Source organism: Lissotriton vulgaris, chromosome 6, assembly GCF_964263255.1.
Source record: "Lissotriton vulgaris chromosome 6, aLisVul1.2, whole genome shotgun sequence".
Taxonomy (NCBI): Eukaryota; Metazoa; Chordata; class Amphibia; order Caudata; family Salamandridae; genus Lissotriton; species Lissotriton vulgaris.
Window position 1 is genome coordinate 1,695,099,377 of NC_141694.1, and position 18,798 is coordinate 1,695,118,174.

The following is an 18,798-nucleotide window of genomic DNA, read 5'->3' on the forward strand; positions in this document are numbered from 1 at the left end:
AAATGCAATGGCTGTAGTTAACAAGGCCAAGATGTACATTCTTCAGAATTTGTGGCTGTGTATTAATAATATTTACCTGAAACTGCCCATTTTCCAGATCAATTATGATATTCACTCCATCATCAGAAACAGATATATCATCGAGTGCTGATGAAATCCACAGTGTCCCAATATCATTGTCGTTTATGTAGCTTGCAGGGTGGGCATCTGGGTTTAGCCTCAGTACTCGATCATAGGTTGTGTCAGGTGCACCATTGGGGATACAACACCTCTGGACAACAGGGTGTACTCTAGGATGGCTGCCAGGACACCTGCACTCTGACTGGCTGTGCAGAGGTGGGAATCTCCCAGAGAATACCTCCAAAATTTCTCTGGAAAAGTAGAGATGAGTAGAAATATACTGACAAGTTAACAAACAAAATTTAAAATAGACTATGTTTTGAGCATGTGTACAAATCAAAAATCACTAAAGCTACTAAAAACAAACAGATCCAATCAATAAGCTGCTCCGATGGTAACATTTAAATATTTAATACTGTACAGTCTATTTTTTTTAAAGGAAGCTCACTGTTACAGAGGAGGCAATGTATACTTTGAACCCTGAATAAGTAAATAGACCACTTTAGAACCCCCACATTCTTTATGCAAACAATGGCTAGAATAAATATTCTTTTTCGCTCCTGTTACAAATGGAATTCTGCTCACATTTAATATGAGCATGGAAAACCTTTTACCCAGAAAGGGTTAACACAACAGAAGCTAGCTATTCCAATACAATTTGTCATTTTCTGCTCTAAATGTTTTTATGGGCCGAGGCTCCTTAACTAGCGCAGTATCTTTATAAGAGGTGTAATTGTCATTATACACCCCGAATTGCTAAGTAATTTATGGTCCAGAAGTGAGCATAGGCCCAGTACCTCGATTCTACACCCAAAACAGAGTTTGTGTAGAAAAATCACCATGTCCTGATTTCACTGTCTTTATGGAGAAGACTCAAAGGGCCAGATGTATCAAGGCTTTTGCGACTCGCAAAGGCTGAAAATCGCAGATTTTCGGCATTTGCGACTCGCAAACGGCCGTTTTGCGATATTTCACATGTGTGAAATAATCGCAATTTATTTAGGGCCAGATGTATCAAGGCTTTTGCGACTCGCAAAGGCTGAAAATCGCAGATTTTCGGCCTTTGCGACTCGCAAACGGCCGTTTTGCGATATTTCACATGTATGAAATAATCGCAATTTATTTAATCGCAATTATTTGCGATTCCTTCTTTTGCATAGCATTTAAGGAATCGCAAATTTTGCGATTCCTTAAATGATATGTATGACACATTTTTGGTGTGCGAATTTGTGTAAAAAAATCGCATTTTACCATCAACTTGTAGTTGGTGGTAAATTGCGATTTTTTACAAAAATGCCCTAATTGGCATTTGTAAGGGTGGCATGTGACACTCATACATGCCCATAGGGCATGTATGTGTGCCACATGCACACACATGTAGATTTGAGGGGTGCAGCAGGGTGTCTTTGAGACACCCCTGCACCCTTGAAATAATTCTCAAATTGCGATTAGCAAATTGCGAATTCGCAATTTGAGAATTACTGCACAATCATTCCTATGGGCCTCCTGGCCCATAGAAATGAATGGGAAAATTATTCCTTAATTGCGATTAGCAATTTGCTAATCGCAATTAAGGAATTTTAAGGAATCGCTAAAAAATAGCGAAATTCTACATACATACCATTTTGCACTTCTCAAATAGCGATTCCTTAACAATCGCTATTAGAGAAGTGCAAAATGGTTTCTTGATACATCTGCCCCATAATCGCAATTATTTGCGATTCCTTCTTTTGCATAGCATTTAAGGAATCGCAAATTTTGCGATTCCTTAAATGATATGTATGACACATTTTTGGTGTGCGAATTTGTGTAAAAAAATCGCATTTTACCATCAACTTGTAGTTGGTGGTAAATTGCGATTTTTTACAAAAAAGCCCTAATTGGCATTTGTAAGGGTGGCATGTGACACTCATACATGCCCATAGGGCATGTATGTGTGCCACATGCACACACATGTAGATTTGAGGGGTGCAGCAGGGTGTCTTTGAGACACCCCTGCACCCTTGAAATAATTCTCAAATTGCGATTAGCAAATTGCGAATTCGCAATTTGAGAATTACTGCACAATCATTCCTATGGGCCTCCTGGCCCATAGAAATGAATGGGAAAATTATTCCTTAATTGCGATTAGCAATTTGCTAATCGCAATTAAGGAATTTTAAGGAATCGCTAAAAAATAGCAAAATTCTACATACATACCATTTTGCACTTCTCAAATAGCGATTCCTTAACAATCGCTATTAGAGAAGTGCAAAATGGTTTCTTGATACATCTGCCCCCAAGTCTCACAACTATAGGAGCTGCTTGAAAATTCATACTTGAATAGTGATTCTTCATCATTCCTTTTGATTTTGGATTTTACATTGGGCTATTTACCCCTTCTAGCATTTCAGATACAAGGCTGTCAGTGGCTGAATGTCTGATGCCCTTTAGAAGCATTATCTCCAAGGGTACTGAAAAGGTGGTACCCATTTGCTCCACTACGAGTAGCCCGGTTTCCTGTGAGATAACTGTATCACATAATAAAATGTAAAATCAAGGTATTTCCAAATTTATGAGGTGCAATAATTATCGCATACTTCAAGTTTTGTCATAAAATGGGGAAGAACATGCTGATTTTAGTACTGACAGCACCAAAATACACATTATGGAATTTCCCCCCAAAATTTCCCCCTGTAAATATGGTCTGGTTTGACAGGCTAAAATGTATACAGGGTATGTGAACAACTCATAATCAATAGGTGTGGGTAACAGTAGTTATCACACCTCTTGGAACTATATGGGGCACTAGAAATGAAGGTTGACTTGGATGGTATTTTACCAATCCAAAGCTGTAATACTGTGCCTAGAGTGGTAAAAGACTTTTGTTATTTTACAGCTTGGCATGGATGGTACTGTGCTAATGCTATGCTTGAAGACTTTGCTGTAGAAATGCATGTGGCCCCCTTCCCAGGGTGAATTGCAGCTCATGGGATCCTATCCCCTGGGGCCCAGCCAATAAATAGTGGATGCCCTGAAGCCAACCCAGGGCTCCCACTTCACAGCTCTGGGAAGCTGCAGGGGGAGCCCCAATCCCCCTGCGGCCCCAGCTGGCTCCCTACCTGGCTAAAAATGCTGCTCCCTGTGGACTGGAACACTTTTTTCATGTGCTTCCCTACTCACTTCCCAGCAGGCAGGGAACAGGTGAAAAGTCCACTCCCAGTGTGCAGGAACATTTCTAAAGCTCCTGGCACTTGGAAGCACTTGGCGGAACCTTTAAAATTGTTAACGAAGTGTGAGAGCGCGCACAAGCTTCCCCACTGGGGTGGGGTGGGTACCCCGGGACATAGCAGGAGCCGACCATGAGGGATGTGGTCCCCAGGGCCAATAATGGCTTCAGTGGGGGGGACCAAAATTGGCCCGGGGAAGAGGGCTGTGTATCCCCCTCTGTAGTCTATTGCTGGGCCCAGGGTATTGGGTCCCTGGGCCAAAATCAGCCTGGGTAGGGGGCCACAGGGCTTCCCTCCCCCTAAAATAATACAATTAATCTCCCTGGGCTCTGGCCCACCTGGGGGTCTGGAAAAAACACAAGCTTGGACTGCAAATTGAGGGTACCCTGGTCCCCAACACCATGCATAGGGGCTCAGGGTATTCATATCCTGCCTCCTTGCCTTTTACAAAAATGTTTTTTCTTCGAACTCAGCCAAGTCCAAGTCCTAAGATGGCTGCCAAAACTTCTTGGCTGAAGTGGTGGTATCCAATCCGATCTCTTTTTGAGATCTGTCGGATCAGCAGACTCCCCCTTCCCTAAACATCTATAAATCGTTTTCTTTAATAACTCCAAATCTACTGAATGGATTTGCAGCAAATCACAAAAAAAAGATCTTTCTGCAGCAAGATCTAGCTTTCTCCCAAATTTGTTGTAATTCTGGTCAGTGGTTCGGGCTGTAGCTGCACCTAAAATCCATCAGGGAAATTGCATGGGGAAAACATGTTTTGTGCTCCCTCCCTTTTTTCTCGGCCCCCTCTTTATGGTTCACCCAAAAACTTTCCAGAAAGCCGTTGACATGATTGGTGTACTAGCTTAGTATAATTTGGGAAGATTTGTCAAACAGCGCTAAAGTTATTAGCAAATAAAAAAAAACATTTTGTCTATGGAAACTAAGGGCCTGATTATGATGCGATCGCCTGGGGATGAGGACCACCCTCCTATAAGGCGGCGGTCCCACATATGCAATTACAATGGGGGTGCCACCACAGCGGCTGCAAAGGGCATTTTTTCCATTGCAGCGGGTGCTGCTGGCTGCAGCACCAGCCGCAATGGAAAAAAAGGCAGGGTTTGCTTTTCCCTACACCACACGGTGCCTGCCACATGGTGCAGGGAAATGTAGGGGCCTCCATAGGTGCCCCCCAAGTGCAAAAACAAACTGCCCCTGCACAAGGTGGGGGACCAAAGGCCATCCCGCCAGCCTTTCCATGGCAGGTGAACCGCAATGGAATGGTTGGTGGGGAGCCAGCATTTTAATCTGACCGGCGGTGCCTGCTAGGCCTCTGCAGTACCAGCAGGCTCAAGGAGCCCATCGGATACATGGTGATTAGTGTTTCTGATCGCCACGGTACTGCCCGCCATAATGATATGGCGGGTGGAAAATGGCCTCATGATGGTGGGGAACCCGCCACCAACAGCCTGTCGGTGGCGGGCTCACCACCATTGTAATGACCCCCTAGGTCATAACTATACATACTGGCAACTGCCAGTAAGTAAAATATCTTACCTAGTGGGGGCTACAAATGGGTAGTTATTATTAGAACCATGTTTTCAAAAGAAAAGTATATTTGGGTTTGCTTATAACTTTGCTAACATTTGACGAATTTTCAAGAAACTTCCCAAAAATATTGTTCTTCCACCTCAGCTCCTTCCAGGAAAGTTTTGGGGTGATTTATTGACTGGGTGTCAAGGAAAAGGGGGATCTCATTAGCATTTTCCCCATTCATTTTTCCATAGGAAAATAAAGACACATCCACAGCCAAAACCACTGAAAGGCGATTACAACACATCTGGCATGAAGCTAGACCTTTGGCCAGAAAGTGAGCTTTTTGTGGTTTGATGTAAATCCGTTCTTTAGATTTGGCAAATTAAGGCTCAAAAACCTTGGTTCTCATTCATGAGGAAATCATGCAGTGTAGCACAGCAAGTCACTTTGCTGTGCGACAGCAAAGGACAGGAATGTGCCGCATTTTAATCAATATGGTGCATTCTTGTCCTTTCCTTGCACTGATGCCCTTTTGGCAGCCTAGCGCTAACCCTTGCACCAAGGGTACCTGTGTTGCATGCAGGATTGTTTTTGTGCAGGAAGGGACAACTTCCTGCACAAAACTAATCTTGGGAGGCATTGTCCTCTTTGTATGTATGCTGCAGATTAAAAAGTTCTTGTAAATCCGGGGATGTGACATCAAGCTAATGATGACACATCTCCAGGTTTCCAAGCTCTTGTAAATATAGGAATGCATTAAAATGCATGGGAGTTGTGTGGGAACACTCACACAACTGAGGTAATTGAAATTTTTATGGTCGAGTATGTCCCCTAACGTGTACCCCAACGGCTCCATGTACGAGTTAAAGTGCATGTAATTTCCCTCCACAACCGAATCTGAAGACGCAAATACATTTGCGTCCAACGTTAACATGTCCTCTATCAGATGCACCATGAATGGATCGATAATTCAGTTCCTAAGTATGCCTTGCCAACGTCTTTACATGGTGCACTTTCACGTTTTTCCTGGCTCTGCCGAGCTAGGCCCTGATTTCTGCCTTCGAGCCACTTCTGTCTCTACCTCTGAAAGCTGCAGCATGGAGATGCATCCCTGACCTCTGCCTTACTTCCTGCCAAGCAAAGCGGTGCCTGGCTCGGCCTGGCCTGCCTGCCAAAACAGTATTTTGCCTTCAAGTTATCAGCATAGCCAGTTCAGCCTCCTCGAAAACACATTCCTGTCTAGTGAAATAGGTAAACATATCCCCGGCTGCAGAGCAAAGGGCCAAGCCTTTCTGTCTCCTTCATGAAATTCATTGCTCCCGTTACCATGGTAGACCCATGGCCCCGTGCATTGCACTTAGACACATATGCATTCAGTATAGAATAGCCTCTGCCCGAGAGACCTTTTACTTCAGATTAAACATCCTCCAAATACAAGATATCAGACATGTTATAGGAACAGGTCGATCTGACATGCCAGACTTCTGTCTCTTCTACTAGTGCTAAAAGTCAGACCCTCAGCTTTCTCCAGATACACGTCAATCACACGTCATATTAACTGCGCGCGCATCCAGCTCATAGGTTTCAGCTGACTCTGCAGAATCCTCTACGCACCCACCCACTTATGACACTTTCTGTGACGTTTCCAGCACACGCCTCCGTGCACACCCTTGTACACATCTTTTTGCTACGCACATGTGTTCTTATCATATACTTTTCACTTGTCACGCCTACTGTATCCATTGCCATTGTGCGTTTTACTATATATGTCATGTACTGTTAATAAATCGTTGACATCTTTCTGCCATCATTGCATATCCCCCCGAACCCTTGTATTGATGGAATTGATTTCCATGGCTCGAGCCATCCTGATTAAAGCCCGTATGACTCAGACATCACGGACTCTGCCTCTCATTTGATTGAGCTATTCTTTTACCTGTCTGTAGTTATATGGAAAAACTTATACGGTAAAATATATTTACCACATAATTTGGCGCCCGAACAGGGACCCCTCCCCCACCCCACGCGCCGGCGATGCGTCGCAGGCCTTGCCCCCTACCACAGCCGTGACGGACTTCTATGCGCATCTGCAGGTTTTCCTGTATCTCCCTCAGGCCTACGGTGGAGACGGAGACTGCGGTCGACATCCAGACGAGGCGGTGAGGAGTGCGGAGGATCCCGACCAGAGCCCAGCCGAGAGAGCAGTGTCCGAGGTGTCGAGAGGCCCACCTGTCCGAAGCGTCGAGGCGCATGCGTAGTGCGCAGCAGCAGTGACGTCGTAGCGGTCCAGTCCAGTCGAGTTTCTGAGGCCTTCCGTTCCGTGCTTCCCGGTGAGTACCATTGCTGGGGACGCATCAAGACGGGTGCATTAATTTGTATCCGGTCAAGACGGGTTTGGGTACACAGATCCGGTCTGCACTGTTTTAGCAGTGTATCTGTACTGTTTAGCAGTGCATCTAGTAATTCAGTTATTCAGTGATTCACTATTTTTGTTATAGAACTTATTAGTCAGTATTTGTTCAAAATAATTCAATGTGTTTAATGTCGTGGTATGAGTGATTGTTTGCATTTCTTTACTGTGTTTATCGTGTTTGCGTCTAGATCGAGGTAGCAATGCCTTTGTTTTCGAAATTATGACAGATAGGGACTAGGAAAGGGATACTTGAAGAAGCCGTTCCCATCCCACCTAGGGACACTCCAGGACATTTTATGTACCATAAGCATGGCTTAGATGCCATACTGTACTTAGACTTATGGGTGGACTATACGAAAGACTTGGAAGAAAAACAGAGATGGCCCGTTACAGGGACATGGGATGCCGAGTGCATCATGAGAGTAGAAGAAGCATTATGGAAAAAGAAAGCCAGACAGTCACAGAAAGATGCCATAGAATTGTGGCGTAAAGAATCACATAGACGGACAGAGAAAGCACTCAGAAAAGCAGAGAAGAGTAGAGAGATTCCGAAAAGGCTAGAGAAAAAGAACTACTAGAAGAAGGACAGCGAGTCAGAATGGAACAACACGACAGACAGAGTAATGCCCTTATAACAGGACTGTATCCAGTTCTGGCCGAGGGCCTGCCCAAGGCGACCCCGGAAATACCGAACGATCTGCCACCTCCATTGGTTCCGACTAAATTACGTCATAAAAAGACCGCAGCAGATATTTTACTTTCTTCCTATTTAGATGATGTAGCTCCCGCATATACCAATGTACCTGTACAACCTGCTAATAATAATCTGCCACAGCATATTCCTGCTGATCAAGCCACGACCCCTCCACGTCAGCATATTCCTGCACCTGTTATTACTTCCCCTACTGTTCCCCCTACTAATCCTTTTTCGACAGATGCAACCCAGGGTTCAATCCCGTTACATATGCCGGCCTCACAGTCAGGTTATGCTCATGCTTCCGCCTCAGGAGGTGCTACAGGAGGTCCCTATCACACTCCGCCACAAATACATCGAGTGACAATGAGAGAATTAGCAATGCAGCGTACACCAAAAGCGAGCACATCTGAAAAACGTAAACAGTTACTTACGGATTGTAGATATGATCCAGTACCTGGCAAGACAGGACCCATGATGTTAGCCTCACTACGTTTACGCCGTGTTACAGATTATCTGATGTTATTACCAGAAATGCCAGAACATCTAGACAACATATATCATTTTATTAGAACAGGAGAGAGGCCAGGTTGTGTTCGTGAAGCCATGGCACATCAGAAAGTTGAGACACAAGGTTTAATATTGCGATTTCTGATTAATTGTTTGATAAGGGAACAAGACCAACCAGGCTTTTCGCAAGAAGAGATGGAGGGATTGTCAAAATGGAGTCAGAATATTGCAGATTGTAAGCATGACAAAGAGAAATGTATAGAGGCCATGTCTAGAAAGATCCGTAAAGAAATAGTAGCAATACATGCCCGAAGGGAGGCTGATAGGCCTCCCGAGTCAGACGATAAAGATACCTCAGAGGAGGAAGAACCAGAGAATGCCACAGTAACTCAAGACCTGTTAGCGTACGTAGGTAGAGGAAAACTCCCTAAACAGTATTCTCTTGATAGACCTTTCGACAGACCCATTCGTCCAGAAAGCAAGAAACGTTACCTTTCCCCGATACCAGAGCAATGTTCCCTTGAACATATTTTCCAAGTTACTGATAAAATCCTGAAAGAAAGAGTAGGTTATCATGAACTCAATACCTTACGTGATCAGGAACTAGCCCGGTCAGCAGTCCAATGGGCCGGGGATGACAGTATATATAAAGATGATTTAGTAGTGCAAACATTTCTAAGTCTTACTCCTGAAGAACAGCGACTAGCTGGTATATACATGACTCAACATCTTATTGTACAGTATGAAAACCAACAATCTGACCCAGGTCCGTTGTATAATCTATTGCAAGACTTACTCCTGAGAAGATGGAGAGGTCTAGGTACCGATTTAATTGATATCATTTTAGAACAACGTCACAAATACCGAACTTTCCTGACTCCACGTCTTGTTTCCGTTCCACCCCCAGTAAGACAACCATATCACCTAGATAGACAGAACCCTTTATGAGAAGTGCATCCAATCCGGAAACCAGATGATACACTTGAACGCGTATTTGTATACACGCCCATAACTAAGATGGAATTATTGGAAATGAAGAAAATAGTGCTGAGTCATGATAAAGATCCTGCAGGGTTTCACCGTGAAATAAAAGACATGTTACTCATGGGAGATTACATTATGAAAATATTAAAAGTATTATTGCCTGCCGGTATTTACGAGAAACTCAAAGAAAAAGAATGGGAGGTGGGAGATAAAAAGATTAATTGGGCTGAATTAGAAAACGAAGAAACTGGTCGAACCCCAGGTTTAGGTCTTGGGGATAAAACTAAAGCATTACCAGGATTATTAGTACAGGTTTTGCCAAGATTATTGACAACTGAAAAGGAGGACTGGGATGCAATCTCAGCCTGCAAACAGAAACACGATGAAGACACTAGTGATTTTTATTCCAGATTCGAGAAATGTTTTATTATAAATAGTGGCCTGAAAACAAGTAGCGAGTCATACCCACATCTTTTTGTGACCAAATTAGTCGAGAATTCCTTGCCCCAGGTTAAGAACCGTGTAGTGAAAGTCGAGAGCACATGGCAAGCAAATACGCCTTCCCAAATGTTACAAATGTTACAGTACCACCAGAACAGAATTAGGGAGGAACATGATCACGAACAGAGACGTATGAAAGACACGAAAATGAAAGTGCTAGTTGCTCAGTCAGTTCCAGCTGATAGTCAGAAAAGGGGTACGACACAGTCCAATAATTCGGCAGCTCCTGTTAAAGGGACATGCAACTATTGTAAACAGCCAGGTCACTATGTAAACGATTGTGCAGTTTTGAAACACAATATAGCGACAGGTAAAACTAAAGAGAGACCGCGTCCCCCTAGACAGGACCAGGTCCAACAACATATTCCGCAGAATGTACAGCCTATGCAAGTTCCACAACAGACCGTAGCGGTACCACAGCCCCAGCCCATTGCCGCGACACAACATGTCACACAGCAGATGTACCAGTATGCACAATCTGACTACCCCGATTATCAGCAGTACACATGAAACAGCCTAGAGAGGGAGGTTGGCTTGCCTCTTATTGAGGTTCCTGTAGATCAAGAGGGTCCTTATGTACATAGTCAGGTATTAGGAAAGGATAGAAATTTTTTGATTGACACAGGGGCAAGCAGAACTACCATCAGTCATGACGAGGTTCCAGGGGCACCCCTCTCAGGCTCACAGAATGTTTCCCTTGGATTTTCAGGAAAGCCTATTGTTAATGAAGTATCAAAACCAGTTCCCCTTGCAGTTGGTCCATTATCCCGTACTACTGATTTATTGCTCACGAAATCATGTCCAGAAAACTTGCTTGGTATAAAGACACTGAAAGCTCTAGGAGCTGTAATTTGTTGTTCTCCGGAAGGAGTAAGGCTGTTCCTTCGTGATTTTAAGGGACATTATGTGTTGAGAGATTTTGATCCTAGGTTACAGAATGTTCCTGCACATTTATGGGCACAAGGCCCCACTGATGTAGGTTGTATGCACATTACTCCATACCGTGTCACACTCAAGCCAGGAGTTGTACTACCACGAATCCGACAATACAAGTTACCACCTGATGCTGTAGTGGCTTTACTGAAAATCATTGACGAGCTCATTGCACAAGGAGTGGTTGTAGAAACCGACTCGAATGTTTGTAATTCCCCTATCATTCCGATTCTTAAACGCACTGATCCGAATGCACCTCCAGTCTATCGATTAGTGATCGATTTGCGAGAGTTAAATAAATGCATTGTACCACAGTATCCAGTGGTCCAAGACATTTCGTCACTATTGACAGCTATTGATTCAGAGGCGACGTTCTTTACTGTAATCGATCTCAAGAACGCCTTCTTTAGTGTCCCCATTGATCCGGAAAGCCAGTACCTTTTCGGATTCTGTTTAAATGGCCGTAGCTTCAAATTTGCACGCGCCCCTCAAGGATTCACAGAAAGCCCCAGCATCTACAGCCAAGCATTGAAACGACAACTTGACAGTATTCACATGCCTGCCAACACTGCCCTACTCCAATACGTCGATGATCTATTGATCACCGCCCGTAGTGAACCAGAATGTGAACAAGCATCACTGACAGTTTTGTATTTCCTGGCGGACAAGGGACACAAGGTGTCTCCTTCGAAGCTGCAATTCTGTGCCCAGCAAGTGGTGTACCTTGGGCACTTGCTGTCCAAGTGGGGTAGGCAGTTGACACCTGATCGAATTCAGTTAATTGCACATCTTCCGCAACCCAAGACACAGAAGGAAGTACGAGCCTTTATTGGACTCACTTCTTATTGCAGACAATGGATTCCTCAATATGCATTTCTAGCTAAACCACTTATACAATTGACAACACAGGAGGCAGCGTCTTCGACTGTTCTCCCATGGACTCAGGAACATACACAAGCTTTTGACGAATTAAAGAAAGCCTTATGTCAAGCACCTGTTTTAGTGACACCATGTTACAGCAAACCTTTTACACTTTTTGTCACAGAACGTGATGGCACAGCGTTATCAGTTCTCACTCAGGTTCAAGCAGACAAACACAGACCGTGTGCTTATTTTTCGAGTACATTAGATCCAGTAGCCCAGGCCCTGCCTGCATGCTTAAAATCAGTTGCAGCAACAGCTCTAGCAATCAGACAAAGTGACTCCATTGTATTGGGACATCAATTGACAGTACAGGTTACACACTCTGTGGAAGTTTTCCTAAACAGGACACAGACCCAGCACTTGACTATAGCACGACTGACAGGTTATGAATTGACATTATTCCAACCACACATAGAAATCAGACGTTGCAATACATTAAATCCTGCTACACTTTTACCATCAAGCACAACAGATCCTACTCCACATGACTGCTTGGATGTCATTAATACAATTACGAAGCCCAGACAAGACTTGACAGATGTTGCATTACCCAATCCAGACCTGACACTTTATGTGGATGGTTCATGTTTGAGAACAAGTACAGGAGAGTTAGTGGCCGCATATGCAGTGACCACTGAAACTGAAGTCATAGAAACACATCGCATTGACACCCTGTCAGCTCAAGCAGCGGAGCTCATTGCTCTGACCCAAGCCTGCATACGAGCCAAGAACCTGAAAGTAAACATATACACAGATTCACGTTATGCATTTGGAGTCGTACACGACTTCGGTGTCCTCTGGCAAGAAAGAGGTTTTTTGACCTCTCACGGAGCCAAAATCCAGCATGGTCCCCTCATCCAAGCTCTGTTGGAAGCAATTCATTTGCCTACAGCAATAGCCATCATGAAGTGTAAAGCACATACAAAAGTCACAGACACTATTTCCCAGGGTAACGACTTTGCAGATCGAACAGCTAAACATACAGCCCAGACTCATACTCAAACGACTGATATGACAAAGACTGACGTATCTTCACTGACACATTGCATGACAGTCAGGGATCCTACACAAGATGTCATCGACATACAGACACATGCTACTCCAGATGAAATAAAGAAATGGACTGAACAAGGAGGGGTCCAGACAGAACAGGGATGGATGACGAGGGGAAAGACCACATGGTTTCTCCCCGACTCTATGGTTCAAGTTATCATCAACACAGCACATAGTCCAGCACATTTAGGAGATAAAGCCATGTTAGACAGTTTACAGAACCTCTGGTTCAACAAACATTTACGTGCAGCAGCGAAACAGAAAGTGCGTACCTGCATGATCTGTTGTCAGTTCAATCCAGGAAAAGGGATTCCCGTGGAACGAGGTGGATTTCATCCTCCCGACCATCCTTTTGAAGTCCTCCAGATGGATTATATCCAGATGGAAAGATGCCGAGGATTCAAATATGTCCTCGTAGTTGTATGTGCCCTATCCCGATGGACAGAAGCATATCCCGTCCCAGATTACACTGCCCCGACCACTGCCAAGCAGTTGGTTCGTGAGTTCTTCCCACGGTACGGTTTGCCCCGTGTCGTGTATTCAGATAACGGTCAGCCATTCTCATCTGAACTCATGAAGCAGGTTTCACTTCTGTTAGGATATCAATGGAAGTTTCACTGTGTCCGACATCCCGAGGCAGCAGGCCTCGTGGAGAGACACAATCAGACTCTGAAAACTCGTCTTGCCAAAGTGTGTAAAGAGAAAGGAGTAGATTGGATAGTAGCTTTGCCAGTTGCCCTCTTTTATATGCGAATGGTAGCCCATTCTAGGACAGGGCTATCCCCGTATGAGGTGGTCTTCGGTAGACCTCCTAATATGTGGGGGACGCCTATGCCACGAAAAATAACCGATGTCGACAGTACTATGCTGACAGATTACCTTGCTTCCTTGATGTCTGCACTACTATCATGTCGTTCACAGGTTGCGGCAGCCTTTCCAGACAACACCGAGGTGAAGCCGCATGAACTGGTCCCAGGAGATGTCGTCGTAGTCCGCAACTTCGATCGGTCAAGCCCTCTGGAGCCCCGCTGGAAAGAGCCGAAGATCGTTTTGTTAACCACCAGGACTGCGATGAAGTTAGAGGGGAGGAAAGGCTGGGTCCACTCCAGCCACGTAAAAAAATTTTTATGGACTTCTGCCAAAGACTGATTCCCAGGACTCTCGCATTCCAGAGACTGATACCAAACTCCCCCTGTTAGAGAAAACTCCTCAGCAGGAGTATCGAATGAAATTGAGGTCTAGTAAGTCAGACAGTTTAATTGTTTAAGTCCCCTCCTGGGTGAAGCGGTTAGACAGTTTCTTGACATGTATAAGTTAGACCCCAATAGAGAGAGAGATAGACAGGAGACCAAGAAACAGAAATATTGTAAAAGTCTCCGAAGCCGTTGCATCTGCACATTGCTTATTATGTTTTTTCTGAGTCTTACGATTATTGTTATGAGTTGGATGTTATATATGTACTTTCCTATTGCACATTCTTTTTCTAATGACACTGCAGAGCACAAGTTTAGTGCTCTGCCTCCACACGAATTGTCTTATCGACTTGCGCTGCGCAACAATACATTCATTCGTATGTTACACCATTCACACCAGATCAACAATGCTACTAATTGTTGGATATGTGGCCGACTCCCTCCCTATCAGAACTACAAGGGAGCTCTGCCCCTCTTTCCTTACCCGTTTACACATAATGGTTCCTGTGGTGCATGGTTTAGTTTAATATCCTCTTTAGACACTGAATCCAGAGTTTCCCAAGGCAATTGGATATGGGGAAATCTAAACACTGTCATGAATAAAGCATGTTTCCCAAACGAAGAAGGTCTACCACAAATGACAGGGACTGATCTAGAAAATGAAGTGTATGGATTAGGCAATTTTACACTTAACCTCATGATTCTAAATGTTCAGTCCGAGACTAGTCCAGACTTGCCATCTATATCCGTTCTACCAGCAAAAGGTGTATTATGTGTCAGAAAGAATGGTTCAGTACATCTAGGCCATAGTGACTGTACTACTGTGGTCGAATTCAGTGATAAAGGCAAGTCTACATTCAAAGCTTCCCGACATTCCTATTTTATATGTGGTCAGACAGCTTATGTCCGTTTACCTCTAGATTGGGATGGTACTTGTTTCATTGCATTTCTATTGCCACCAGTTTTTCTAGCCCCATCTGACTATCACAGGAATTCCCGCCTCGATCTCGTTAGGCACAAGAGAGATCTCCCAATAGTTGATCAGACTGAAACTACATGGGAACAATATACAGATTTCAATAAAGGATTCTTTCCCTATCTAGGCACTGTCTCTAACAGTAAACTGATACGCAAATTAACCAGAATACTCGAAGCAGTAGTGAATGAGACTACTTCTGCTTTGGGCAACTTAACAGAGGAGCAGTCTGCTATGAGACTTGTTGTTCTTCAGAACCGCCTTGTCCTTGACGTCATCCTGGCCGATAGGGGCGGAGCTTGTAGAGTCATCGGATCCAGTTGTTGCGTGTTTATTCCTAATAACGCGCCATCAGTCTATAAGGCCATCACCAGACTTCACGAAATTGCCCATCAGATACATCAGAACCCAGGCTCCTGGACTTGGTCCGGTTGGCTTTGGAGTGTAATTACAGCCTGGGGATGGAAGCTACTGTCATTCCTAGGAATAATATTGGCCATAGTATTCAGTTGTTGTCTATGTCTACAATGTGGGCCAGCGATTTGCGGCTTGTGCGCCACAGCTTGTATTCCCCGTTCAAGTCCTCGTTCCCATTCCCGAATAAAGAAAGAAGAACAGATGATGTTATATGAACAAATAGATGGTCTCATGAAAATAGATATATCCTGAAGGGTCCGTAGGGGACAAGGAGGGAATGAGGTAATTGAAATTTTTATGGTCGAGTATGTCCCCTAACGTGTACCGCAACGGCTCCATGTACGAGTTAAAGTGCATGTAATTTCCCTCCACAACCGAATCTGAAGACGCAAATACATTTGCGTCCAACGTTAACATGTCCTCTATCAGATGCACCATGAATGGATCGATAATTCAGTTCCTAAGTATGCCTTGCCAACGTCTTTACATGGTGCACTTTCACGTTTTTCCTGGCTCTGCCGAGCTAGGCCCTGATTTCTGCCTTCGAGCCACTTCTGTCTCTACCTCTGAAAGCTGCAGCATGGAGATGCATCCCTGACCTCTGCCTTACTTCCTGCCAAGCGAAGCGGTAAACATATCCCCGGCTGCAGAGCAAAGGGCCAAGCCTTTCTGTCTCCTTCATGAAATTCATTGCTCCCGTTACCATGGTAGACCCATGGCCCCGTGCATTGCACTTAGACACATATGCATTCAGTATAGAATAGCCTTTGCCCGAGAGACCTTTTACTTCAGATTAAATATCCTCCAAATACAAGATATCAGACATGTTATAGGAACAGGTCGATCTGACATGCCAGTCTTCTGTCTCTTCTACTAGTGCTAAAAGTCAGACCCTCAGCTTTCTCCAGATACACGTCAATCACACGTTATATTAACTGCGCGCGCATCCAGGTCATAGGTTTCAGCTGACTCTGCAGAATCCTCTACGCACCCACCCACTTATGACACTTTCTGTGACGTTTCCAGCACACGCCTCCGTGCACACCCTTGTACACGCCTTTTTGCTACGCAGATGTGTTCTTATCATATACTTTTCACTTGTCACGCCTACTGTATCCATTGCCATTGTGCGTTTTACTATATATGTCATGTACTGTTAATAAATCGTTGACATCTTTCTGCCATCATTGCATATCCCCCCGAACCCTTGTATTGATGGAATTGATTTCCATGGCTCGAGCCATCCTGATTAAAGCCCGTATGACTCAGACATCACGGACTCTGCCTCTCATTTGATTGAGCTATTCTTTTACCTGTCTGTAGTTATATGGAAAAACTTATACGGTAAAATATATTTACCACACAACACCCATTAAATGCCTACCCAGGGAAGAGTAATGCAACACAGCAATTTCTGGAGGCACTTAGGGCCATGCAACGTGGCTTTAAATATCTGTCTTCCGATTTGCGCCGCTCTGACGCAAACAGCCTCTTAAATAGACCCCCTTGTATATTTCACTCCACAGAGGATCAGCGGAGCTGAACAACCTCAAAATGTGTGGAGGCCACCACATCAGGAAAGATGCAGTAGCAGAATCTTCTAACTTGGGGGCTCAGTCCTCTGCCCTATTTTAAAGTAAAACAAAAGAGATATAGTGGGGCAGTGTAGAGATATCCTGCCTCCCCAGGCCGGGGGGCGGGGAGCATCCATTTTGTTTATCATAATTGCTCCCGCCTTTCATAAAAAAAAACCTGGGGTGAGACCGATCCCGGGGGGAATGGCACTATTGTGCTTTTGGTCAGGGAGGCATGGAGTGCCCCTCCCAAGGTCGAAGAGACACCATCATTGGGGCCGTATTTAATACGAAAAGGGTGGGAGTATGCTGTCCCCTTCCAGTGAAATCTTCCACTCTGGCTGGGCAGAGGCAAAGAAATGATGCTGGCTCCTGCCAGCACCCAGTATGGTGCTGGGTAGCCAGCTGGGTTCCTGGGGTTCTCGGGCTCCTCCCCTGGCAAATGTGGGTGTTCCAGGTGGACACCGGACCACCCACAGAAAAGTTAAATAGTGATCAGCTCCTGCAAAGGAGCACCCCGGTTGACTTTTAAAAGGAGCCATGTGGGTGTTGTGGCTCCGCATTAGCTCTAAACAAAAAATAGAGATGTGGGTGTCCCAGGTAGGCATCCGGACATTTCAAAATTACTTAAAGCTAAATAAATTAATAACAAATTAGCATCAGGAGCCCTTTATTTATTATTAACTGCTACAGCATGGAACGCCCCATAATGCCTTGCGAGGGCTTTTTATTTACATTTTTTTTATCTTGGTGGTGCCCCTAGAAGGGGCAGGGGCACCACCAAACATTTTTGTTTAATGATGTGGAGGGGCTGCAGGAAGTGCAGCAACCTCCCAGTAACATTGAAAAAACAGTTGGGGCCAGATTTAGAGTTTAGCAGGCAGCTCACTCTGTCAGAAACGCGATGGATATTAGTGCCATAGGACATAATGGACTTGTAATACGACGGTTTTTATGACTGCATTTTGAAGGCTGAAAAATGTTACAAGAAACTTCAACAGAACTGTCTAAAATTATGTCAGAAGCCGAACTAAAAACAACTTTGGAGGATATCAAGAACCAAATTGAACGCCATTCAAGAGAAATCAATGAACGTAAAATCCGGAAGTTTAAAAGGGACACCTTGGATTACAGACTAGGTGAAGTCTACACATGGGCTGACATCTATGCCCAGAAACGTAGGAATCGTCCATACAATTCCAACACTGACACTTCATCCACTGACAGCGAACCTAGTAACAAACCACGCAAATCTCAACCCACCCGGACACCACAAGATCAAACACCAGCTGAAGAACCTACCACTAGTAAAACACCAGACACCAATCCTTTTTTAGAACAGGGCCAAGCCCAAAAAGGAGACCCAGGAGAGGGAAGGGAAAAGGACAAAGAAAGAGACCCTCCGACTACTCGGAGTACGACAGCAACAACCAAGGACAAGGAGAAGGAGAAAAGAACCAAAAAGAACCAACCACAGAACAACTAGTCATCAACATCAGTGACCAAGACTTCAGCACTCATGAACTGGGATTACTCCAAAAAGGAACCTCCTTTGTACCTACCACTTCTACGGACCATTTAGAACTGGAAGTGAGCTTTTTCAAGCTCATGCGAAAACTTTGACTCAGACACTTCTTTGACAACGTAGTATCGGAGCGTCCATCACAAGAGAAAGACCAACTGATGGGACTACGTCCCCAGAGCTCCTTCCAAGCACCAACAAGTCATAAGACACTGGATTTATTTGAAAGCATAGTCAAACAAGACCTCAGT

General features: G+C 44.5%; 1 protein-coding gene across 1 annotated transcript in view; it reads right to left on the reverse strand.

The window, feature by feature from the left end:
- The window catches only part of USH2A (usherin), a 2,319,650-nt gene that overhangs the window by 2,075,673 nt on the left and 225,179 nt on the right, over nucleotides 1-18,798 (reverse strand). Inside the window, exon 5 of the mRNA XM_086925936.1 lies at nucleotides 77-371. Within this exon, the coding sequence (XP_086782062.1) occupies nucleotides 77-371 (295 nt within the window). The remainder of the gene's footprint in view (nucleotides 1-76; nucleotides 372-18,798) is intronic.